This window comes from Podarcis raffonei, chromosome 14 (genome assembly GCF_027172205.1).
Source record: "Podarcis raffonei isolate rPodRaf1 chromosome 14, rPodRaf1.pri, whole genome shotgun sequence".
NCBI classification, from domain to species: domain Eukaryota; kingdom Metazoa; phylum Chordata; class Lepidosauria; order Squamata; family Lacertidae; genus Podarcis; species Podarcis raffonei.
Genome location: NC_070615.1, coordinates 14,672,536 through 14,698,984, shown reverse-complemented (window position 1 = coordinate 14,698,984; position 26,449 = coordinate 14,672,536). Strand labels below are relative to the sequence as shown.

At 43.9% G+C, this 26,449-nt stretch overlaps 1 protein-coding gene across 3 annotated transcripts in view; it reads left to right on the top strand.

Moving 5' to 3' along the window:
• The window catches only part of SLC27A2 (solute carrier family 27 member 2), a 69,174-nt gene that overhangs the window by 9,819 nt on the left and 32,906 nt on the right, over window positions 1-26,449 (top strand). For 2 of the 3 annotated variants that reach the window (XM_053365121.1, XM_053365120.1), the window contains 7 exons: window positions 1,951-2,075; window positions 11,659-11,853; window positions 12,471-12,561; window positions 13,970-14,168; window positions 16,332-16,429; window positions 20,061-20,191; window positions 22,837-25,208. In XM_053365121.1, coding sequence (XP_053221096.1) covers window positions 1,951-2,075; window positions 11,659-11,853; window positions 12,471-12,561; window positions 13,970-14,168; window positions 16,332-16,429; window positions 20,061-20,191; window positions 22,837-23,013 — 1,016 coding nt within the window. In that variant the 3' untranslated portion in view covers window positions 23,014-25,208. Of the gene's footprint in view, window positions 1-1,950; window positions 2,076-11,658; window positions 11,854-12,470; window positions 12,562-13,969; window positions 14,169-16,331; window positions 16,430-20,060; window positions 20,192-22,836; window positions 25,209-26,449 lie in introns of those variants that run through there. The other variant, XR_008327526.1, reaches the window with a different exon arrangement.

Below are 26,449 nucleotides of genomic sequence, written 5' to 3'. Positions count from 1 at the left end.
TAAGTACTTAAACCGAGGTACCACTGTATTTTAATAAAGTTGTGGCCAAAATTATGCCAGAAACCTTAAACAAAAAATTCTGTGTGAATTGTGTTTTATTGGGGTGGTTTGGGGACCTCGACACGCAATGAGCTTCCACTGTAGCATGTTTACTCGGCTTCTAGCCACCGAACTGAGCCAGGAGTGTAGAATCAGCATTTGTTGGCCCTTGCCCCCATCGTTCCTTCATATACATTTCCCCGAAGGTACCTGGGATCTTGACGCAAGGGAACAGCTCCCACACCACATGCCCTTAGAGGCTCTTGGAGAAATAACAATGGGTGCAAACAGACAGAAATACGTTTTGATGCTGCTCAAAGAGCCAGTATGGTGTAGTGGTTAAGAGCGGTAGTCTAGTAATCTGGGGAACCGGGTTCGCGTCTCCGCTCCTCCACATGCAGCTGCTGGGTGACCTTGGGCCAGTCACACTTCTCTCAGCCCCACTCACCCCACAGAGTGTTTGTTGTGGGGGAGGAAGGGAAAGAAGAATGTTAGCCGCTTTGAGACTCCTTAAAGGGAGTGAAAGGCGGGATATCAAATCCAAACTCTTCTTCTCATTCAGGGACAATACCGTTTGAACTGAGTGGAAACAAATTAGGATTTGCTGCAGGCATGGGAACTTCTTGCCTTCCCGGATATTGTTGGGAGTTCAGTTCCCATCATTCCTGCCTATTGGTAGTGCTGGCTAGCACTGGTGAGAGATAATAATAATATAATAATAATGATAATTTATTATTTATACCCCGCCCATCTGGCTGAGTTTCCCCAGTCCTCTGGGCAGCTCCCAATCAAGTGTTAAAAACAATACAGCATTAAATATGAAAAACTTCCCTTCAGATGTCTTTTAAAGATAGGATAGCTGCGTATTTCCTTCACATCTGAAGGGAGGGTGTTCCACAGGGCGGGTGCCACTACCGAGAAGGCCCTCTGTCTGGTTCCCTGTAACCTTACTTCTCGCAATGAGGGAACCGCCAGAGGCCCTCAGTGCTGGATCTCAGTGTCCGGGCTGAACGATGGGGGTGGAGACGCTCCTTCAGGCATACAGGACCGAGGCCATTTAGGGCTTTAAAGGTCAGCACCAACACTTTGAGTTGTGCTCGGAAATGTACTGCGAGCCAATGCAGATCTCTCAGAACCGGTGTTATGTGGTCCCGGCGGCCACTCCCAGTCACCAGTCTAGCTGCCGCATTCTGGATTAATTGCACCTTCAAAGATGGGAGTCTTAATAACATCCAGAGGACCACAGGTTCCCCATCCCTGATTTAGTGAGTTGTCCTTTTAAAACCTTGATTGCGTTAGCTTTGACCATGCCATAAGCCAGTTGTTTGTACCTTTTCCATGCACTGCCGATTCACAGGGTTCTGAGAATTTCAGGAGGGTGCGGTAGGCCTGAGGAGTTGATCTATAAGCACAGTTTCCAGGGAGGGACTATGTGGGTGTGTCTACGATTACCCATCACACAGGCTCAAAGATGGCGGAATGAGTTTTTAGCAAAGTGTCTGCTCAACGGTTCTGCGTTACTACACACAACACTTTTACACAGGGGAGCGTTCAGAAATGTGGGACTGTATTCTGAACTGGCGCAGTCCAGAATTCTGCTACCCGGTCCTGTACAAAGCATACATAGGCTCTCAAACAGGAATGTGCAGTCTTTCAGGATTGGTTGCAATTTTCCCACAGCAGCATCAGAAGATGATACACACCGTACTTTTCTGTGTATAAGACTAGGGTTTTTTTACTCAAAAATAATGTTTAAAAACAGGGCTCGTCTTATACACAGGCAGTGCATTGTGGGGCCGGGTGATTGGTTGCAGCCCCACGGGGTGTGTGTTATACATGGAAAAATACGGTATATCCTTCAATAGGGGTATGTGTGTTAGTGTCTAATTCCACTGCCTCATTTGCTTGTAGGTGCTACTCTTGCATTACGTTCAAAATTTTCAGCTACCCAGTTTTGGGATGACTGCAGAAAATACAACGTAACTGTCATACAGTACATCGGAGAGGTGCTTCGCTATTTATGCAATGTGCCCAAGGTAATTTATTTCTCTGACATCTCTCTCTCTCTCTCTGTGTGTGTGTGTGTGTGTGTGTGTGTGTGTGTGTGTGAGAGAGAGAGAGAGAGAGAGAGAGAGAGAGAGAGAGAGCGCTTGTACGGATATTTTTAGAACTGGTCTTGATTCAATGCCTTATTTATTTATTTATTTAAAGTATTATATCTATAGTTTGTTAGCACTTGTGGCTTCTGTAAAAAATAAATAAATTGTACCTTCACATGAGCTTGAAAGAGGCCCGTTTCTTAGATGGCGAAATTAATTCTAAAGGAAGACTTGGGCCAAGTTCATTTGTTGGTTATCCACAGCCGTTCTGGATTAAAGCCGCTCTTGCACAACTTGTGACTCTCTAAGCCGGGGGGAGGGGGGGAGAATGCTTTTCATGCCAAGGGCCACATTCTCTTCTGGAAAACCTCCCCAAGGGCCACATACCAATTTTACTGTTTACTATTAGACTCTGATGGGTTGTTGAATGTTGCTTTGTCTGATATCAGTTGTTTATTTTAACATTATTGCGACTTTTATATTGGATCAGATTGTCACTATTAATATTTGATGTTTTATTATGTTTTTATGTCCTGGAAGCTGCCCAACCCAGCCAGATGGGTGGGGTATAAATTTATTATTATTATTATTATTATTATTATTATTATTATTATTATTAGCCAAAGGCAAAAGTGGGCAGAGCAATGAAAGTGAATTTCCCCTTTGTATGGTAGGCTGGTTGCCACATGCTCTCATTGTTAAATTGTGGGTGAACATATCAGACGACACAGCGATTCTTCAAACAGCTCTTGTTTATTCACAGGCCAGAACAGAACTGAACTAAAGGGTTCAGTCAGCCTGCTTATATAGAGCTCCAGTACAACGTAACTGTAACAACTTTCTAAAACTATCCAATCACTAATGTCACTTTCGATCCCTTATTTGCATATGTGGACCTGAACTATCTACAGTATCCCCCTGCTGGCCCAGGGTGAGAACTTCAGTACATAACACTCATGTACCCCGCTCCTTCCATCCAGACCACAAGAGACATTATCAGAGGTCATGGGCACATTCTAGCCAGACAAAAGCACTTGAGGAGGGATTGAATCAGGGCCTATGTGGGTTGTGACCTGGGAAGAGTCCCAAAGGCCAGACAGAGAGGCAGAGAGGGATGCATTCAAGTCCCCAGACCTGAGGTTTCCCCCTCCTGCTCCAACCTGAATCTAATTCCACTGGCTATACATGACAGCCCATCAGAAGCTTCAGAAACCTTCTATTCTACTGCTTGCCTGTAGCTACAAAAACAAAAGGTTTGCCAGGCTACAGTCCATAGCTGGTAGGCTACAGTTGGCTTGGATCACAAGTTATGCAAGCTGGAGGTAAATTAAGGTACCGTGGACTTTGCACGTCAGAAACTTAAACGATTCTAATAAATTTAATTTTTAGTTTCTCAGCTGCCCTTTGCACTGTAGGAGGGACTGGAATCTACCAGGAATGTTCCGCATGAGAATACTTGCTGGTGCAATGCCAATTGAAGTACCTCCAGCAACCCTACTCTGCGTTGTCCATTGCAAGTGGTGGGAGGTGGAGGCTATAGATTATGGCGGACTAAATTGTCTTCTGTATCTGGGTTGTCTTTCAGTACCTTAAAGCTCTGCAGCTCTGAATACAGGCACAATTGCATTGCTGAGCTTGACTCTATAAACAGCACCCCTTAAAGCACCTTTGTGACACCATGGCCAAGCAGTGCTTAGGTGGACAGAATCAGTTTTTGAAAGAAAATAGACCATTCTTCTAACGCAGCATACAAATTTATTAAATAAATAAGTCAAATGGTGGAGAGGGATCTAGAATCTCTGTGAGGAAGGTGAACCTCCATAGGTATACCACAGTCAAGATCTTTCCCTCTGTTCACTTTGCACGCCAGTTGTAGAACAGTACAATGGTACCTTGATTTCTCAAACTTAATCTGTTCCGGAAGTCCCTTCCAAAACCAAAGTGTTCCAAAACCAAAGCGTTCCAAAACCAAGGTGCGCTTTCCCATAGAAAGTAATGCAAAATGGATTAATCCGTTCCAGACTTTTAAAAACAACCCTTAAAACGGCAATTTAACACGAATTTTACTATCTAACGAGACCATCGATCCATAAAATGAAAGCAATAAACAATGTACTGCAGTCACACAATCATCAATCAGTAGCTGAAGTGGGTTCCACACAGTCACAAAAGCAAAACAAAAAGAACCGCAAAAATAAAAATGCAAAATAAATAGCAAAAACAGACATCCGTGTAACACTCCAAATGGAAGTGTGGCACTCAAATCGGAAGTGTAACACTCAAAACGGAGCACATTCAGCTTCCGAAAAAAGTTCGCAAACCAGAACACTTACTTCCGGGTTTGCAGTGTTTGGGTTCCATGTCGTTTCAGTACCAAAGCGTTTGAGAACTAAGGAACCACTGTACAGTGGTACCTCAGGTTAAGTACTTAATTCGTTCCGGAGGTCTGTCCTTAACCTGAAACTGTTCTTAACCTGAAGCACCACTTTAGCTAATGGGGCCTCCTTCTGCTGCAGCGCCGTCGGAGCCCAATTTCTGTTCTTATCCTGAAGCAAAGTTCTTAACCTGAAGCACTATTTCTGGGTTAGCGGAGTCTGTAACCTGAAGCGTATGTAACCTGAAGCATATGTATCCTGAGGTACCACTGTATTAGATTTGAGCTTAGTACACACTATTTAAGCAAGAAAAATTGTGGCTTAAATGGCTGCATTTGGTTGCAATCAACTTTCGGCTCAATAAGCAGAGATATGCATGAGCCGAAAACACGAGCTGAACCCTTTATTTATTTAATCTTCCTTAGGGGCGTAGCTAATTGAACACCAGGTTTTCCAGTTAATACGCAATTAAACTGAATAGTGGGAAGTTTACACCTGCCTCAGTCTGTTTGGCTGCAAACCAAACAGAAATAAATGGCTCCAGCAATCCTTTGGGATATCAAAGGAGCAGTCTTTAGAGCCCGGTTCAGGAAGCAAGACCTAGTGTCATGTGACTCTAAGTATAGAGAGACATGAATCTCACTGGAAGAAATGTTAAGGGATCTGTTCCCAAAGGAAATAAAGCTAAAGTGGGGGGCTTAATTAACGGGTGCTAACTGAAAACTGAGTTCCTCTACCTATCTCTATCTTAAGACAGGTTCCTGTATTTGCTTGCAGTTAATATGTTTTGCGTAAGGGACACGGGTGGCGCTGTGGGTTAAACCACAGAGCCTAGGACTTGCCAATCAGAAGGTCGGCGGTTCGAATCCCCGCGATGGGGTGAGCTCCCGTTGCTCGGTCCCTGCTCCTGCCAAACTAGCAGTTCGAAAGCACATCAAAGTGCAAGTAGATAAATAGGTACCACTCTGGCGGGAAGGTAAACGGCGTTTCCGTGCACTACTCTGGTTCGCCAGAAGTGGCTTAGTCATACTGGCCACATGACCTGGAAGCTGTACTCCGGCTCCCTCGGCCAGTAAAGCGAGATGAGCGCCGCAACCCCAGAGTCGGCCACGACTGGACCTAATGGTCAGGGGTCCCTTTACCTTTACCTAATATGTTTTGCAGTATGAATATAGTGGTTGAGCAAGGATTTTCAGTCGTGTCTGGAAGAACACTCTGCACATTTCCTCCAACAGAAAACTCTCCAGTGAAGAGTTACAAAAACCAGCTGACTTTTATGCCAGCCATTTTAAGAATTTAATTAAGCTCTGAGCAGCAGCAGCGGCGGCATAGACTGTTGTCAAAGTTGGCGTGCTCAGTTACCTGATCCAAGGAAATCACTTCAAAGCTGGGAATAAAGCCCACAGATGTATATTTGTGATAATGAGGGTGTAATACAAAACAAGGTGGCTTTTAGCGATGCAATTTGCTTTTTCCTGCGGGTGTTATAAAACTCCTTAGCAGTACAGATCATTAAACCTTGTCAAGGGGAACCAAGGAGCTTAATTTCCATGACAGAAACAGGAGGAGCAAGAACTGGTTTGGTTTTTTTACATAAATATAAAGATTAGCACCTTAAAAAGTCTTCATGCGTGAACTTTCCCCATATGGAGCAGATCAATTTATCCTGGTACCACCATAGGTAAAGGTAAAGGTACCCCTGCCCGTATGGGCCAGTCTTGACAGACTCTAGGGTTGTGCGCTCATCTCACTCTAGAGGCCGGGAGCCAGCGCTGTCCGCAGACACTTCCGGGTCACGTGGCCAGCATGATGAAGCTGCTCTGGTGAACCGGCACCAGAGCAGCACACGGAAACGCCATTTACCTTCCCGCTATAAAGCGGTCCCTATTTATCTACTTGCACTTAAGGGTGCTTTCGAACTGCTAGGTGGGCAGGAGCTGGGACCGAACGACGGGAGCTCACCCCGCCGCGGGGATTCGAACCGCCAACCATGCGATCGGCAAGTCCTAGGCGCTGAGGTTTTACCCACAGTGCCACCTGCGTCCCTGGTACCACCATAGCTGGATCTATTAGGTGCAAATTTATCAGGGAAGAACTACATGTTAAGATATAAACATGCCAATCCAAGCCCTGAATTTGTCTCATGGTGGGATGACTGGGAAAGCATTTAAAAAAGGGCAGTTATGAGGAGGCCATATTTTACCCTTCCGAGCCCACATATACAGTACTTTCCTGAAGTGTTTCTGAATATCATTTTTAGCTCTGGTTCCCTTCCTGTTCTGCAGCTGGTTTCCAAGAGCAGAAGTAAGGACTTTGTTGTTGTTGTTGTTGTTGTTTAGTCATTTAGTCGTGTCCGACTCTTGGTGACCCCATGGACCAGAGCACGCCAGGCACTCCTGTCTTCCACTGCCTCCTGCAGTTTGGTCAAACTCATGCTGGTAGCTTCGAGAACACTGTCCAATCATCTCGTCCTCTGTTGTCCCTTTCTCCTTGTGCCCTCCATCTTTCCCAACATCAGGGTCTTTTCCAGGGAGTCTTCTCTTCTCATGAGGTAGCCAAAGTATTGGAGCCTCAGCTTCAGGATCTGTCCTTCCAGTGAGCACTCAGGGCTGATTTCCTTCAGAATGGAGAGGTTTGATCTTCTTGCAGTCCATGGGACTCTCAAGAGTCTCCTCCAGCACCATAATTCAAAAGCATCAATTCTTCGGCGATCAGCCTTCTTTATGGTCCTGCTCTCACTTCCATACATCACTACTGGGAAAACCATAGCTTTGACTATGCGGACCTTTGTTGGCAAGGTGATGTCTCTGCTTTTTAAGATGCTGTCTATCTAGAGAAGTAAGGACAGCTGGCATTCAAAAATGGTAAAAAGTGGGGAGGCTGACATCACCATTACATATCTTTAGGAGCCAGGCAAAAATGTTCTTTTTTCATCGTGCCTTTGGCTTTTAATGATCTATGGCCTTTTTGCGTGGGTTTTTTTTTAAAATGTTGGTTTTAATGTGTATTTTGCTTAGAATATTATAAGCTGCTTTGAGTTGCCGTGGCCAAAAAAAAGCAACTAATAAATTGAATTAATAACAGTAATCAGCAGACGGGATTTCCTGTAATCCTGCAAATATATAGTCCCGTTGTCTGCAAACAAAGGTTTGAAACTACAAAGTTTTAATGTATTTATAGCCAGTCCTATACCTATAGATCTCAGGCTAGAGTACATAATTTATATAAAGCAACAGTTCATTATATAAAATAACAGACATAAAACAATAAATAACCAGTACTAAGCTTAAAACAATGAGCTGATAACAGGGTTAGGCAACAACAACAAAAGTTATTATTTCGATTGTTATCTTGTGTTTCAATCCAAAGGAGCCTAGGGAGGCAAACTGTTAAAACAATACAATTTTAAAACATTTTTGTTTAAACAACAATGATGACAACCACGTACCCTCACAACTGATGATTTCAGAATTGCCAGAAATATTATCATTTAGCCACTGAATGCTAAGGTGAAACAGTAATGTTGTGCCTAAATGTTAAGAATGAAGGGATCAGATACACCAGGCAAGGCATTCCCTAAATTCAGGGCCTCTACCAAGAAGGCTCCGTCATGGGTTCGGCTTCACTCAGTAACAGCGTTTTCTCATGTTCCACTCTCCCTGTTTACAGGCGCTTTTTTATCTTTAAAGGAATTTTATTAACTGAGACAAAATATATGTGGGACACCAAAAAATCACAATCCTTTCAGAGTTACATATATTTGAAATGTTAACTGGGAAAAAATAAACAAATATCAGTACATTGTAAGTGGTTCATAACCAGGCTTTGTTAAAAAGCGCATTATTTTTGTGGTACGGTTCCTTTTGGATTTGATCATAGCTCAGTTCTAACCTTTACTGCCTTCATTTTGCATCATCTCCTTTACTCAGGGGGAAAGGGATGAATGGAAAACAGAGGGACGGATGGCGGGTTAATAATAGCTCACCCCTAGAGAAGCTTTTCTAAGCGGAAAAATAAATCTCAGGACTCCCATGGTCAAAAAAGCAAGAGTGGGGGGGGGGGGAATACATAGAAGGACCAAAGCTAGCCATTGTGGTGTCATGTGGATAGAACATAAGAAGAACCCGCTGGATCAGCACCCTGTTCTCATAGTAAATTGAAATTGAAATAAATATGATATACAGGGGTACCTTGGGTTACAGACACTTCAGGTTATAGATTCCACTAACCCAGAAATAGTACCTCAGGTTAGGAACTTTGCTTCAGGATGAGAACAGAAATTGTGCAGTTGTGGCAGCAGGAGGCCCCATTAGCTAAAGTGGTACCTCAGGTTAAGAACAGTTTCAGGTTAAGAACAGACCTCCAGAACGAATTAAGTTCTTAACCCGAGGTACCACTGTACTTTATTGTCACTTGTACAACTCGTATACAGTGAGATTACACAAGCACCTCCACTCAGCTCTCTTAGTCTTAATTCCCCTCGTTTACTGACGCACACCCACCAAACCCTAAAGTCAGTTGCCCTGTTATTATCTTTTCATTCAGCAGCCTAACAGCCCACAGATAGAAGCTGTTGGTGCGACTAATCATGCTTCTATATCTTCTGCCCGAGGGCAGGAGATCAAGAAAGTACCGGCCAGGGTGTGAATCATCCCTGAGAATTTTTCTCACTCTCCTGAGGCAACGTTCTTCCTCAATGTCATCCAGCGGATTCATGGGACAGCCCATAATATCTTGTGCTGTATTCACCACCCTCTGTAGGCACTTCCTCTCAGTTGATGTCAAACCAGCGTACCACACCATGATGCAGTATGAAAGGACACTTTCTATTGTGGACCAGTAGAAGGAGATAATCAAATGTTGATTGACATCGAGCTTTCGCAATACTCTGTGAGGAGATGGAATCACTGTTGGGCTTTCTTAACCACCTGGGTTGTATTGATTTTCCAAGTAAGGTCTTCACTGAGATAAACTCCTAGGAATTTAAAGGAAGAGACTCTCTCCACACAGCCCTCCCTGATGTACAGCGGGGCTAGTTCTCCTCTCTTCCTATGAAAGTCCAACACCATCTCCTTTGTCTTGCTAATCTAGTAGCCAGCTAGATTCGTGTGGGGAAAACTCTTGAGCAGGATTCAAGCACAAGAGCTCTCTCCCCTTCTCTGTCTTCCAGTAGCTGTCATTCAGAAGCATCACTGCCCCCAACCTTGTGTCCTAGAGTGTCCTTTTCATCTTTTCAATTTGTATACCATCTTTCTCTCTTACAATACTCAAGGCGGTTTACAAGCTGAAGAAACCAAAAATGTACATCTTATAACAGCCTAATGCAATACAGAAATGAGATAATAAAACAAAATTTTAAAATACGCAACCTACATCAAAAAAGTAAAATTCAACAATCATTTGTTGTTGTTGTTGTTTAGTCGTTTAGTTGTGTCCGACTCTTCGTGACCCCATGGACCAGAGCACGCCAGGCACTCCTGTCTTCCACTGCCTCCCGCAGTTTGGTCAAACTCAGGCTGGTAGCTTCGAGAACACTGTCCAACATCTCGTCCTCTGTCGTCCCCTTCTCCTTGTGCCCTCCATCTTTCCCAACATCAGGGTCTTTTCCAGGGAGTCTTCTCTTCTCATGAGGTGGCCAAAGTATTGGAGCCTCAGCTTCAGGATCTGTCCTTCCAGTGAGCACTCAGGGCTGATTTCCTTCAGACTGGATAGGTTTGATCTTTTTGCAGTCCATGGGACTCTCAAGAGTCTCCTCCAGCACCAGAATTCAAAAGCATCAATTCTTTGGCGATCAGCCTTCTTTATGGTCCAGCTCTCACAATCATTAGAACAATATAAAATAATAATATCAACATATAAAAGTTAAACAGAAATCCACCCGACAGTTCCAATAAATAATTTCTAAACTATAATCAATAAAACAACACCAAGCCAGAGTGCATAAAATAATGCAATACAAATTGAGAAGCAGAGAGTAGAGGGTCAAGGCAGGTGGAAGGAGGCCTTACCTGAGGAAGTCTCTCCCCTCACAGTCCATGAACTCTGAATAATGACTCTTGCTTGTCTGGATGGAGGAAAGAGAAGGAAGTATGTAGAAACTCGCCTGTTGTACAACAGGATGCCGTAGCTCGGTGGTAGAAGGTCCCAGGTCCGATCCTCAGCATGTCCAGGTTAGGGCTGGGGGAGACCCCATCCCCCTGAGTGCACCTGCCAGTCAGTGTAGACAGCACTGAGCTAGATGGACCTATGCTCAGACTCAGTATAAGACAGCTCCCCAGTAAAGATTTGCATTGGTTTCTCTGCCCACTTTTGCCCCTGGGTCCGGGCACCATTGTCTTTGATAAGACAATTCTGACTTTTGATGTATGTTTCTGAGCACAATTCCAAGTGTTGGTGCTGACCTTGCAAGCCCTAAACGGCCTCAGTCCTGTATACAGTGGTACCTCAGGTTACATACGCTTCAGGTTACAGACCCAGAAATAGTGCTTCAGGTTAAGAACTTTGCTTCAGGATGAGAACAGAAATCGTGCTCTGGTGGCGCGGCAGCAGGAGGCCCCATTAGCTAAAGTGGTGCTTCAGGTTAAGAACAGTTTCAGGTTAAGAACAGACCTCGGGAATGAATTAAGTACTTAACCAGAGGTACCACTGTACCTGAAGGAGCGTCTCCACCCCAGGGAACCAGGCAGAGGGCCTTCTCAGTAGTGGCACCTGCCCTGTGGAACACCCTCCCACCAGATGTCAAGGAAATGAACAACTATCTGACTTTTAGACAAAATCTGAATGCACCCCTATTTAGGGAAGTTTTTAATGTTTGATGTTTTATCGTGTTTTTAATATTCTGTTTAGAGCCACCCAGAGTGGCTGGGGAAACCCAGCCAGATGGGCGGGGTATAAACAATAAATAATAATAATAATAATAATAATAATAATAATAATAATAATAATTATTATTATTATTATTATTATTATTCCAATCCTTTATAAGGCAGCTCCCTGTGCTTCTCATAGAAGCCTCCACCTTCCGCTGGCGAGTGTGGATTACTTTTTGCATGTATGAAATACTGCAATATTTTCTGGCTAGCTCATTCTCTACCGAACACTGTTAATGCCCTTCTGGAATCATGTCTTCTTCCTTTTATTTCCAGAAAGACAACGATCGCAACCATAGGGTAAGAATTGCCTTGGGTAATGGCTTAAGGGCTGACGTTTGGAGGGAATTCATCCGGAGGTTTGGAAACATACGCATTTTTGAGTTTTACGCAGCCACGGAAGGCAATGTAGGCTTTGTGAACTATACTGGGAAAATCGGAGCCGTGGGAAGATTAAATTATTTGCATAAGGTAAGTGAAAATGTGTTCCAGTGGTCCCTGTTTACCAAGATTAGGCATGATACTTCAGATTGATTATGTGTATATAACAATATTTACAAAGCTTGTTTAATTTTGAAGATACAGTGACGTCATCAGAAGCTCACACTAACAGAATCCACCCATCATGATCTGAACCTCTGTATTAATACAGGCGGGGTTCCGTTCCAGGCCCCTGTGTTTTTGCGAAATCACATAAAATGGGGAGCACCCTGGAGAGTCCTAGTGACTCGCAAGGAGACCTACCTCAGATCCCAAAGAGGACCTCTTCAGGCTCCAGGGAGGGTCTCCTCGCAAGCCGGAGGGGCAGTGGGGCTTTGTTGAGCTGCTTAGCCTCACCGCCTAACAGCTGGTGTTCAAGGTAGCGCAGCAGCCTTCGCTGCTTCCAAGTGTATCAGCTGAAGAAGTCCATGCATGTATATGATGCTTAAAGTGTTCTCTTTTTTTATATAAACAGTATTGGGGGTCTGTATGAAGAAAAATGCAATGTATATGTAAATGTGATGTATATGAGACCTCCGGGTATAGGGCAGTATATAAATTCGATTAATAATAATAATCATTATCATCCTCATCACCATTTTCATTAGAAAATAATGCGCTATGACCTGATTAAATATGATGTAGAGAAAGATGAACCTTTCCGAAATGAAGACGGCTACTGTATAAAAGTTCCTAAAGGTACATATGTTTTACTTCTTTATTTGCCGGTAAAAGTCAATGCTGCTGTTGCTTTGAGCTGCCGTTTTAGTAGGCCTTGTTTGCACATCATTGGTGGAGTCTCCTTCTTTGGAGGTCTTTAAGCAGAGGCTTGACAACCATATGTCAGGAGTGCTCTGATGGTGTTTCCTGCTTGGCAGGGGGTTGGACTCGATGGCCCTTGTGGTCTCTTCCAACTCTATGATTCTATGATTCTATTCTATGATCATTTTGAAGTGCGGAGAACAATAGGCCTTTTAAAAGGTTGATGGACTACAACTCCCATCATCCCTGAACCCTGGCCATGCTCACTGCAGCTGATGGGAATGCAGTCTAGCAACATCTGGAAGGCCACAAATTCCCTACTTGTGAATGAAACAATTCCACCTGTGAAACATTATCCCCAAGGAAACATGCCTGACACCAGGCTAAAACCTTTATATTCACTCAACTATTTTGTAACCAAGCTAGCCTTCCTCTACAGTGGTGTTTATCTGGGGTGGCTAGGACATGTCATTATTACTAGATTAGCATTTTGGGTATTTTGTATGATACATTGTTTTAAATTTGAGGGTTTTGATTGGTTTTGTCTGTTTTATTTTATCTCATTAATAATAATAATAATAATAAATAATTTATTATTTATACCCCGCCCATCTGGCTGGGTCCCCCTAGCCACTCTGGGCGGCTTCCAACAAAACACTAAAATACAATAACCTATTAAACATTAAAAGCTTCCCTAAACAGGGCTGCCTTTAGATGTCTTCTAAAAGTTATTTTTCTCTTTGACATCTGGTGGGAGGGTGTTCCACAGGGCGGGTGACACTACCGAGAAGGCCCTCTGCCTGGTTCCCTGTAACTAGTCTTCTCGCAGTGATGGAACCGCCAGAAGGCCCTCGGAGCTGGACCTCAGTGTCCAGAACGATGGAGGTGGAGACGCTCCTTCAGGTATACTGGACCGAGGCCGTTTAGGGCTTTAAAGGTCAGCACCAACACTTTGAATTGTGCTCGGCAACATACTGGGAGCCAGTGTAGGTCTTTCAAGACCGGTGTTATGTGGTCTCAGTGGCCGCCCCCAGTCACCAGTCTAGCTGCCGCATTCTGGATTAATTGTAGTTTCCGGGTCACCTTCAAAGGTAGCCCCACATAGAGCACATTGCAGTAGTCCAAGCGAGAGATAATTTATTTTTTAAAGCAACTAACAAATGTAATAATAGATAGACTGATACATAGATTGTACCCAGCCCATCTGACTGGGTTGTCCCAGCCATTCTGGGCGGCTTCCAACAGAATATAACAAAACAGAGTGAAACATCAGGCCTTAAAAACTTCCCAGTATGGGACTGCCTTTTTATTCTTGCTTGTTTTGTTTTTTTTTTGTTCCCTATAGGTGAAGTGGGACTGTTAGTTTGTAAAATAACACGGTTTGCACCATTTAGTGGATATGTGGGAGCCAAGAGCCAGACTGAAAAGAAAAAGCTGAGAGATGTGTTCCAGAAAGGGGATTTATATTTCAACAGTGGTGATCTTTTAATGATTGACCATAACAACTTCATTTATTTCCATGACCGAGTTGGAGACACATTCCGGTTTGTTGGCTTATTATATATATTTATGACCTTTAAATGCCGAAAGCAAATAATTGTGGGTTCTTAATGTATGCAGCAAGGGACATGGGTGGCGCTGTGGGTGAAACCACAGTGCCTAGGACTTGCTGATCAGAAGGTCAGTGGTTCGAATCCCCGCGACGGGGTGAGCTCCCATTGCTTGGTCCCTGCTCCTGCCAACCTAGCAGTTCGAAAGCAAGTCAAAGTGCTAGTAGATAAATAGGTACCGCTCTGGCGGGAAGGTAAACGGCGTTTCTGTGCGCTGCTCTGGTTCACCAGAAGCAGCTTAGTCATGTTGGCCACATGACCCAGAAGCTGTACGCCGGTTCCCTCGGCCAGTAAAGCAAGATGAGCGCCGCAACCCCAGAGTCGTCCGCGACTGGACCTAATGGTCAGGGGTCCCTTTACCTTTTAATGTATGCAGCTCATACATCAGAAAGATGATGTGCAACAGAGAATTTAGGTGATCATGTCACTATGCAGTGCAGGTTGGGGGACAAACACACACACACAGACACCTCTCTCTCTCTCTCTCTCTCTCTCTCTCTCTCTCTCCCTCCCTCCCTCCCTCCCTCCCTCTTTTGTTGACCTCTTGCTAAATATGTGAGCTTACAATGAAAAATATTATGTTGAAAATGGGTAGCACCAACATGCAAGTCATCACTTAGTGATGCCAACAGTCAGCAGATGAATGTGTGGACTTATTCCAAGTCAGTCCACATACTGACTTGCTGAAATGGCAACATGAAATGGCCTCGAAGAGGGGCTTCTGTATTATTCTGTCAGGGCTGGAGCCACGAAAGCTCAAACTAGGGAAACATTTCCATGGATGCCCTTTGTGGTAGCTAGTCAGAAGTGCAGTTTGGGGCATTTTCCAGAGGTTTAAATGGTCTCAGGCTCTGAACTGGCCCCACCCACCCAGGGTGGCCATTGGGCCCTGTGGTCTAAAGCACTGAGCCTCTTGGGCTTGCTGATCAGAAGGCCGAATCCCTGGTTCGAATCCCCATGATGGGGTGAGCTCCCGTTGTTCAGTCCCATTGTTCAGTCCAGCTCCTGCCAACCTAGCATGTTAAAGTAGATAAACAGGTACCGCTCCAGCGAGAAGGTAAACGGTGTTTCCATGCGCTGCTCTGGTTCGCCAGAAGCGGCTTAGTCATGCTGGCCACATGACTGTACGCCGGCTCCGTCGGCCAATAAAGCGAGATGAGCGCCGCAACCCCAGAGTCGTCCACAACTGGACTTAACGGTCAGGGGTCCCTTTACCCTTTACCTACCGTATTTTTCTCTCCATAAGACACACTTTTTTCCTCCTAAAAAGTAAGGGGAAGTGTGTGTGTGCGTCTTACGGAGCGAATGGCGCTGCACAGCTCTCAGAAGGGGCTCCGTTTCTCCTCCCACTTCGCTGGAGAGGCGCTGGACAGAGAGGGAGAGCTGCACAGCGCCTCTTAAGTGCTGAAGAGGCACTGCGCAGCTCTCCCTCTCTGCACAGCGCCCCTTCTGTGACATTTGTGGACAGCTTAAACCAATTTTTTTAAAAGCAAGAGGTGCCGGCCACTGTCTGCTGCTTGCATCCCAGCCCACCTGTCCTACAGACCCTCAATTCTGAGGGAGAGGAAGTTCTGCAACCATGGCTAGAGATGGGGGAAGCAGGGAGTGAGCAAAATGCCACATCTGTACCCAAGAAAGGAGCCAAGTTTTTAAAAAGGCAGCTCAATTAATCTGTTCCCATCCTGGTTCCCAGAGTGCCCTTCTTCTGAGCTAAGGAGTAGTGGAATTGGGCGCTGTTCGCTATTTATTAACCGGTCTTGGGTGTGTGTGTGGGGGGTGATATAAGTATCTTCAAGGTTCAGGGTATCCTGATGAAACCCTTCAGGTGTTTATTAAATAGTTTAGTACAACATTTGATTCAGAATAATTTTTTTCTTGTTTTCCTCCTCTAAAAACTAGGTGCGTCTTATGCTCAGGTGCGTCTTATAGAGCGAAAAATATGGTATATTGCTTGCAGGCTAGTTATTTAATTTGTATGGCTACATCTCTGCAAAGGAATGTAGCGCAAGTGTCCATTATTTTGCAATGTTACTTGCTCTGAGTTGGTTTGCTTTAATGGGATTTTCTCCCCTGCTGCCCCCCCTACCCCCATCTCAGATGGAAAGGAGAAAATGTTGCTACAACTGAAGTTGCAGATATTCTGGGACTGATCAACTTTATTCAGGAGGCAAATGTCTATGGCGTGCCCATTCCAGGTACAGTATGAATTCTCTGGTGTCATAGAATCATAGAATCATAGAGTTGGAAGAGACCACAAGGGCCATCGAGTCCAACCCCCTGCCAAGCAGGAAACACCATCAGAGCACTCCTGACATATGGTTGTCAAGCCTCTGCTTAAAGACCTCCAAAGAAGGAGACTCCACCACACTCCTTGGCAGCAAATTCCACTGTCGAACAGTTCTTACTGTCAGGAAGTTCTTCCTAATGTTTAGGTGGAATCTTCTTTCCTGCAGTTTGGATCCATTGCTCCGTGTCCGCTTCTCTGGAGCAGCAGAAAACAACCTTTCTCCCACCTCTGTCAAAGGTGATAGTTTTGTGGCTTCTTGAAAAGAGAGAGAAAAATGGCCTTCTTTCCATCACTCCCTCAACACCCATCCTAGATGATCAGAAGATCTCTGTTCCACCTTCTGTATTTTCCTCATAACACATTTGAATTGTGTTGTCACCATGATTGCAGAGTAATTTATCAACATTAAAAAAGGTAGCAGCAGGGAAGGGAGTCGTTATCTTTCTAGACAAAACCAAAATATTATTTTTCAGCATTTGTAAACACATTTTGAGTTGCAGAGAAGGGAAGTTGAATTAGGATGAATTCTTAAATGCAATCAGTTTTTAAATATTGGGAAATCAGTGACAAAAGTGGATATTTTGTATGAACCGAAATATTAACTTACAGTGGTACCTTGGTTTAAGAACAGCTTAGTTTATAAACAACTTGGATTAAGAACGCTGCAAACCCGGAAGTAGGTGTTTTGGTTTGTGAACTTTGCCTTGGAAGCAGAACATGTTCTGCTTCCTGTTGAGTGTGTTCCATTTGTAAATTGAGTCCCCCGCTGCTATGGGAAATCACGCCTTGGTTTAAGAATGCTTTGGTTTAAGAACAGACTTCCAGAATGGATTAAGTTTGTAAACCAAGGTACCACTGTATACATGTCTACTCAAACATAAAGCCACGCTAAGTTCTATAGGACTAAGTGCAAAGGATTGCAGCCTTATTTTACTATATGCTTTTCTTTTCTTTAAAAAAAAGAAAAGACTGATCAGTGACAAGTTCTATTTATACAATTATGCACATTTTTTTAAAAAAAATATCTATTTATTTATATACCCTTTATATGCCAAAATGGCATCTAACCAGTTTACAATTATAAAATCAATAAAATTGTAATTACAAATCATAAGATCAATACAAATTTAAAATACACAATAACAATTCCATTGGGGCATTAAAACACCCCCAATTAAATATAGAAATGAATGTAATGAATACAAAATTAAAAATACAGTTATTATTATTATTATTATAAAACACGGTAAAACATAAAACATTAAAAACATTAAAAACACCAAACATTAAAAACAATAAAACAAACCATTATAAAGCACAACAATCAGAAGAATTAAATGTGATTATGTGATTAAATGTGTTATGTTTTCAGTAAACGTCTTTTTTTTATTTTTAAAAAAGGAAAAATAGCAAACAATAGGAGTCTTTTGCTGGGTGCTCCATTTCTGCCACGGACATTTAGAGCTTGATTACCAAGTGTGCTTCAAGCTGCTTTCCTTTGTTTTCACCTACCTCTGTTGAAGAGGTAAACACCTAATTGCCATGGGAAAGATTTCGCCAACAAGAGAACTGAATAATAGTCCAGAGTTCCTTATCCTCTCCTCAGATTATGTTACAGCAGATGGAGGAAATACAGCTCAGCTCCCCTTGGGCCTAAAAAACCAAATCGGAGACTGAAATGCCTAATTGCAAACTGGTCTTGCAGCAAGGGGGAGAGTAGCAAGTCATGGTAACCCTTCACTTTTTTATTATTATCCCTAGGCTAAACCTTTTCACCCCTTTTAGATAGATCCTATATATTTGCCACCTGACATAAGTTCACAGGGACAGAATCTCTCATAAATACTTGAGCTGATCTGGCAGATTCAGGTGCAAGCGCCAAATATTCTATCCAAAACCACAAATCCTTTGAGTAAACACTATTCAATGCCAGGTGTTCCTTTCCAAGTGACAAAAAGCACAGATTAGCTCATAAGAAAGTATGCAACCATGTTCTCACAGCCCTGGCAAGGGGCTTCTGTGTCAATAACATTCAAGGTCGTAGACCTTAGAAGCCCTGGGAGGAGGCTGGTTCCATCAAGACTATTCCAGCCCCTTCCCCTTAGGTTTTGGCTTAAAAAACCGTAGTCCTTTCACCTATGTGTACAAGGAAGCTCCCTCATCCCACACACAGCGTGACTACAGTGTCGAACAGCCATGGTTCAGCTGAAACCTCCAGGTGCCCAAAGCACTTACCTAACTGGAGAGATGGGCCTCATAATTTGGCTGTTTTTAGTTCACGTTCTTGATGTAGGGCAGCGGTAGACTTTAGGCAGCTATGGTCTTCTTCTCCAACTCATTTGGATTTGCAGAGAAAAGGTCTGAGGGTTAAGCATTTATTTATTTATTTATACATACATACATACATACATACATACCCTGCCTATCTGGCTGGGTTTCCCCAGCCACTCTGGGCAGCTCCCAACAGAATATAAAAAGCACGAAAAAACATCAAAACATTAAAAACTTCCCTAAACAAGGCTGCCTTCAGATGTCTTCTAAAAATCAGATACAGTGGTACCTCGGGTTACATATGCTTCAAGTTACATACGCTTCAGGTTACAGACTCCGCTAACCCAGAAATAGTACCTCAGGTTAAGAACTTTGCTTCAGGATGAGAACAGAAATTGTGCGGCGGCAGCGGGAGGCCCCATTAGCTAAAGTGGTGCTTCAGGTTAAGAACGGACCTCCAGAACAAATTCAGTACTTAACCTGAGGTACCATTGTAGTTGTTTATTTCCTTGACATCTGATGGGAGGGCGTTCCACAGGGCAGGTGCCACTACCGAGAAAGCCTGGTTCCCTGCAACCTCACTTTTCGCAGTGAGGGAACTGCCAGAAGGCCCTCGGAGCTGGACCTCAGTGTCCAGGCTGAATGATGGGTGTGGAGACGCTCCTTCTGTTATACTGAGGTAGTCAAGTATACCTTGACTACTTGACAAGTTGTCAAGACAGCCTGTTTTTTTAATAATTTATAGTGTTAGAAAATTTTTCTAGTAAGCTGTATCAGGAACTTGTTGTGATGTGGTTTAGAAACACAAGCGACAGGTATAATGGGAAAAACTGATTTTAATAAATGATTACAGAATATTTGTTACTTAAGAGAAGTGTTGAAGCTGCAAAGAGATAGAGGGAAGTCAACTAATATAGCAGGGATTCAAACTAGTTTTTCCAGAACAGAAAGAAAGTGACTGTAAAGAAAGAAAGAAAATAAGGATTACAAATGTATTTATTTCTGAGACCTGGTGTATAGAATATTCAAATTACTGTTTGTACCCTTTGAACAATTTAGTGTACTTGACTAATTATTTTTTGTTTTATATTATTTACCTTGTTTATTTCTTTTTCTTCTTTTTTCCCCTTTTATTTTTATATTTTTCCTTTTGATTTTTGAATATTTGGATGTAATGTTTAACTTATGCTTTCTTTGTAATTTTAAAAATGCAATAAAGATTTAAAAAGAAAAAAGAAACACAAGCAACGATAATGATTGCCTTGCAGGTCACGAGGGCAGGATAGGCATGGCATCCATACGCCTAACAGACGGCTGTGAATTTGATGGGGGACAACTCTACAAACACGTTGTAGACTACCTGCCTGCTTATGCAAGGCCTTGTTTTGTGAGGATCCAGGTAAGTCTGCCTTACTAAGGACCATTTTCACCAAGTAACAGGTTCCAGTATTTGTAGAAGTTGAATAATAATAATAATAATAATAATAATAATAATAATAATAATAATTTATTATCTATACCCCGCCCATCTGGCTGGGCTTCCCCAACCACTCTAGGCGGCTTCCAACAAAATATTAAAATACCATAATACATCAAACATAAAAACCTTCCCTAAACAGGGCTGCCTTCAGATGTCTTCTAAATGTCTGGTAGTTGTTGTTCTCTTTGACATCTGGTGGGAGGGCGTTCCACAGGGTGGGCGCCACTACCGAGAAGGCCCTCTCCCTGGTTCCCTGTAGTTTCACTTCTTGCAATGGGGGAACTGCCAGAAGGCCCTTGGCGCTGGACCTCAGTGTCCGGGCAGAACGATGGGGGTGGAGACGCTCCTTCAGGTATACTGGACCGAGGCTGTTTAGGGCTTTCAAGGTCAGCACCAACACTTTGAATTGTGCTCGGAAACGTACTGGGAGCCAGTGCAGGTCTTTCAATGTAGGTGTTATGTGGTCCCGGCCCCAAAGGTAGCCCCACGTAGAGCACATTGCAGTAGTCCAAGCGGGAGATAACTAGCGCATGCACCACTCTGGATTAAGTATCCTTAATCAACTATGTGTTGAATGGTTTCTTTAAATGTAAAGGTTCATCATTGTTCCACCCGATGTGTATGTCTTTAAGGGACCAGAGCAAGGGCCAGAGCAAGATAACGAGATCCAGCTTTACAGCTGTGAAACACAGCAGGTGCTGCTGAGTTGCATTGATTAAGCTGTGTCAGCAATTGGATGTAGTATATAAGGAGCAGCACCTAGCAGCACCATTACCCTGGGGGATGGGTTTGTGGTTGGGTCATGTTTGTTTGTTAATGTATTTAGTGTAAAAGGAGTTTTTGTTTTTGTAATTAAAACCTTGTTTAAGTACTTTTTGAGTCCCTTTTTAATGCATGGTCTCCCCAGCAAGCTCTCTGCAGTGCTATCATACTGCAAATAGCCAACACTATGCCCAAAGAAAAGGGACGCGGGTGGCGCTGTGGGTAAAAGCCTCAGCGCCTAGGGCTTGCCGATCGAAAGGTCGGCGGTTCGAATCCCCGCGGCGGGGTGCGCTCCCGCTGCTCGGTCCCAGCGCCTGCCAACCTAGCAGTTCGAAAGCACCCCCAGGTGCAAGTAGATAAATAGGGACCGCTTCTGGCGGGAAGGTAAACGGCGTTTCCGTGTGCTGCGCTGGCTCGCCAGATGCAGCTTTGTCACGCTGGCCACGTGACCCGGAAGTGTCTCCGGACAGCGCTGGCCCCCGGCCTCTTAAGTGAGATGGGCGCACAACCCCAGAGTCTGTCAAGACTGGCCCGTATGGGCAGGGGTACCTTTACCTTTACCTATGCCCAAAGAAAAAGCACCCTCTTCTCCTGTGGCTTCCAGGATTCAGAGTCATACAGCCTCTGACTGTGGGCATAGAACACATCCATCAGGGCTAGTTGCCACTGATAGTTAAGACCCTACCTGCCCGCAGACTGTCTCGCCAGAGTGGTGCATGCTCTAGTTATCTCTCACTTGGACTACTGCAATGCATTCTATGTGGGGCTACCTTTGAAGGTGACTCGGAAACTGCAATTAATCCAGAATGCGGCAGCTAGACTGGGGACTGGGAGTGGCCACCGGGACCATATAACACCGGTCTTGAAAGACCTGCACTGGCTCCCAGTACGTTTCCGAGCACAACTCAAAGTGTTGGTGCTGACCTTTAAAGCCCTAAACGGCCTCGGTCCAGTATACCTGAAAGAGCATCTCCACTCCCATTGTTCAGCCCGGACACTGAGGTCCAGCACCGAGGGCCTTCTGGCGGTTCCCTCCCTGCGAGAAGTGAGGTTACAGGGAACCAGACAGAGGCCCTTCTCGGTAGTGGCGCCCACCCTGTGGAACGCCCTCCCTTCAGATGTGAAGGAAATAAGCAGCTATCTTCTTTTTAAAAGACATCTGAAGGCAGCCCTGTTTAGGGAAGTTTTTAATATTTAATGCTGTATGGTTTTTAACACTTGATTGGAAGCTGCCCAGAGTAGCTGGGGAAACTCAGTCAGATGGACGGGGTATAAACAATATGTTGTTGTTGTTGTTGTTACTGGAAATTGTAGCTCTGTGAGGGGGAAACTAAATTCCCAGGATTCTCTGTGGGAAGCAATGTGCTTTGAATATGTGTGGGGTGTGCTTTGAATGTACAGTGCGATTCTGTCCTTAGTCTCAGAATCCTAGGTGCGTAACTTGAAACCCAACAGAGATGGACTCAACTTTAAGCTACACCTTGGAGATGCGCCTAAAAGCTGACTTCATAGCTACACCAGCCAGACGAATGTTTATACTTTTTTATTTTTTGGCAAACTTTGTACTTTTCCTTTCCCCCCCACTTCCTCATATTTTGTGTAACATCTTGCCTGATAAAGAGTTCTTGAGAGCTCCGACACTTGTCATTATTTTTGGCATTTTTGTTGATATGGCCCAGCTGATAATATTAAGGCTACAATCCTGTTTACCTGAGAGTAAGCCCTCTGAATACTGTGCCTTGCACTTGAGTAAACATGCATAGGATTGCACTGTAATTTTGCCTTTTCCCTTGTTGTTGCAGGATGCCATTGAGGTCACCGGAACATTCAAACACCGGAAGGTGCAGTTAGCCCAAGAAGGATTTGACCCAGCAGCTATCAAAGACACCCTGTATTTCTTGAATGACAAAGAAAAGACATACGTACCCCTAACGGAGGACATTTATAATTCAATATGTAGCAACCAACTGAAACTATAACACACCCAAAGCAGCTGGTTGGTGGTGTTTGTAAAAGCAAGAATCAGTTTTTATATAATGTTAGAAAGTTACCAAAATTGATTTGAAAGTGATTGTGTGTTTGTATCTAGAATCTAGTGGGTGGTTCCCTAGACCAGATGGCTGGGAGGTCTCCTGCTCTTGATGGGGTTACACTTCCCCTGAAGGAGCTGGTTCACAGCTTGCGGGTGTTCCTGGATCATTTGCTGTCGCTCGAGGCTCAGGTGGCCTCAGTTGCCCAGAGTGCCTTCCCTCAGCTTCAGCCGGTAACCCAGCTACGCCCCTATCTGGACAGGGATAGCTTAACTTCTGTTGTCTATGCTCTGGTAACTTCAAAGCTAGATTACTGCAATGCGTTATACGTAAGGCTGCCTCTGAAGACGATTCGGAAACTTCAGCTAGTGCAGAATCCAGCGGGCAGGTTGCTCACTGGAGAAAGACGGTTTGTGCATATTACACCGATCCTGGTCCGACTGCACTGGCTACCAATTAGTTTCCGGGCCCCATTCAAAGTGCTGGTTTTGAACTACAAAGCCTTAAACGGCTCAGGACCACAATACCTCAAGGACTGCCTCTTTTCATATGAACCTACCCAGACCCTGAGATCACCTTCTGAGGCCCTTCTTTATGCGCCTGCTCCTTGAGAGGTGCAAAGGGTGGCAACACGAGAACAGGGCCTTCTCTGCAGTGGCTCCCCATCTGTGGAATGCTCTCCCCAGGGAAGTTCCCCTGGCACTTTCATTTTATACCTCTAGGCACCAGGCAAAAACGTTCCTTTTAAACCAGGCCTTTGGTTGACCTGATTGACATCCTATACCCTTTTAAAATGTAGCTTGGGGGGCATGTTATTGGGTAATTCTTATTTTGATTTTATATATTGTGATCTTTTCTGTGAACCACCCTGAGATCTGTGAGTATAGGGCGGTATATTAATTCAAATAAATAAATAGAATTTTAAATGCTATTACGTTCTTTGTTTAACAGATATTTTAGTGGTGATGGTGAAGGTGTTTTACAACTCCGCCTTCACAGTTCTGGGCAGTATGCTTCCGAATGCCAGTTACTGGGAATCACAAGGCGAGAGAGTCCTGTTGCACTCAGATCCCATTTGTGGGTTTCTTATAAGTATCTGGTTGGTCACTGTGAGAGGACCTGAGGTTCTCCTTTCTGTCATAGGAGTTCCTGTATTCTTGTTTTACATACACATTCCTTTTATGATACGATATCTTTATTGTCATTGTCCCATACAGAACAATGAAATTAGAAAATCTACATAAGACATTCAGAAACCCCTTAAAAACTCTGAAACCCCATTTTAAAATACAATATACTCCTATAGAGACTCCTTATACTGCGTTTAAAACCAGAATTGCATTTGGGTAGAAACTGTTTCTCAGACGGCTAGTCCTAGTCTTCATAACCCTGTACCTTCTTCCAGAAGGCAGAAGCTGAAAGAGATCATTTCCGGGGTGCGCACTATCCTGCGCTATCTCTGCAGCTTTCTTATGGCACCTGGAAGCATAGATTTGATCTAAGGTGGGAAGAGTGCACCCAATTATTCTCTCCACAGTCTTTACAACCTTGGACAGCATTGTTTTTTCCCTGGCCGTGCAGCTCCCAAACCACACACACAGACCATAAGTTAATACACTCTCCACAGTACAATGGTAAAATGCCATCAACAGGTCCTTTGAGAGATTGTTTTTCCGGAGGATTCTCAGAAAATATAACCTCTGCTATGCTCTCTTCATCAGGTCTTTGCTGTTTTTTAAATTTAGCACTAAAATCTGCATGATCTGCATACGAGTTCCTGCCATATGGTTTATTGAGTACTTGTTATGTACTGAGTTGAATAGGATCCAAAATGCAGCAGTTTGATTGGTCCTAGAACAATAGGATCCAAAATGCAGCAGTCTGATTGGTCCCAGAACAATAGGATTCAGAATGCAGCAGTCTGATTGGTCCTAGAACAATGCAGCAGGATGATTGGTCTGCAGGAGCCACCCAATCCAGCTCCAGATGGAAGTGAATCCACAACCCGATTGGCCTACAGGAGAATTCCGGAATTAGCCAGTCACGTGCAGCCCATTGTGTAAATAATGTATATAAAGCAGATACTTTGAGGGGACTTTCATTCCTCCTCACCACTATGAGCTGAATAAAGAGCATGAAATCCACTCTCGACTCTGAGTATATTTCAGTACTGAATGAACGTCTCCATTATCGCTGGAAACCAAAATCGTGCTGGAGCAAGTGAATTAACCTTCAGACCACCTTGACCTAATCAACCCTTTTCTAGATTGCCCAATCATTGCGACAATGTCCTCACATTTCAGGATATCCTTGTTCTATAAAGTAGATGCGCCTAACTCAGCAGTGATGTACTAACATGTGTAAAATATTTTTTCCATAAATTACCGTTTTGCAAAACAGATCCCACGAGTTTCAAGTATGACTTATTTCTGGCTGTTGGCTTGTGGTGTTTTTCCAGCAGAAAGAAGAACATGGTTTCCTTGACAGCATTTCTCATTCCAACATTTGTTGGTGCTATTCCTTCCTCTGAAACTAAAAAAGGCTGATGTGATGGGATGATGAGCTGCTTGTGCGTGAAGTTCCTAGTCCCTCAGAGTTTGGCTAAGTCCACAAACCTCTGTCTGTGACGGAGCTCCTTAAGCATGGCTCCGTCAGTCGCTTGTAGAATCAGACAGTGGGCGTTTACGGAACTTCTTCCAGCATAAAAGTTCCTTAACGGAAACGCGTCTTCTGGACTCTCGGCGTGACAGTTTCCGGCGAGGAGTGGGTGTCCCTATGGGAGGTCCTGAAACCTTCCCACTGTTTTCGCTGGAAGTATCTCTGAGCCCTCCCTCCGATTCACTTTCCCTTGGAGCTCTTCCTCTCCCCCTGCTGGTTCCCTCCTCAGCTGATAAGTCTCTCTCAGCCTCTGTGAGCCCTTTCACCTCCTGTTTCTCCGATGGCAGTTCCCTGACAGCTGAGGACTGTTGACAACTTTTCATCCTAGCAAAGGGTTTTGTGCATCAAAAAGACAGAAATCCTACATGTTCAGCATTTCCTGTCCTGAAAATACCATGAGGAAAATGACATCTGTTGACACTGTAAACAACTAAAAACTTTGGCAGGATTTGAGTAACGTTTGTAATGTGCTAAAAACTAAGGTAAAAATGGATTCTTTAAGAAAAATAGATATGTGATGCAATCGAAAAAGGTTGAATATGGAAACCATGGAAGGGTAGAGAGGAGTCTAAGGATTCAGGAAATCCTAAATGCTGATGCTGATGTCTAATGTTTGAATTTAAATGCGTAGTGTAAAACTGAATAAAAAAGATTGTACCAAAAAACCCACACCAATTCTCAAGGGGGCAGTTTTGAACTAATGGCCTCTAGTTGCTAACCCCCTTTT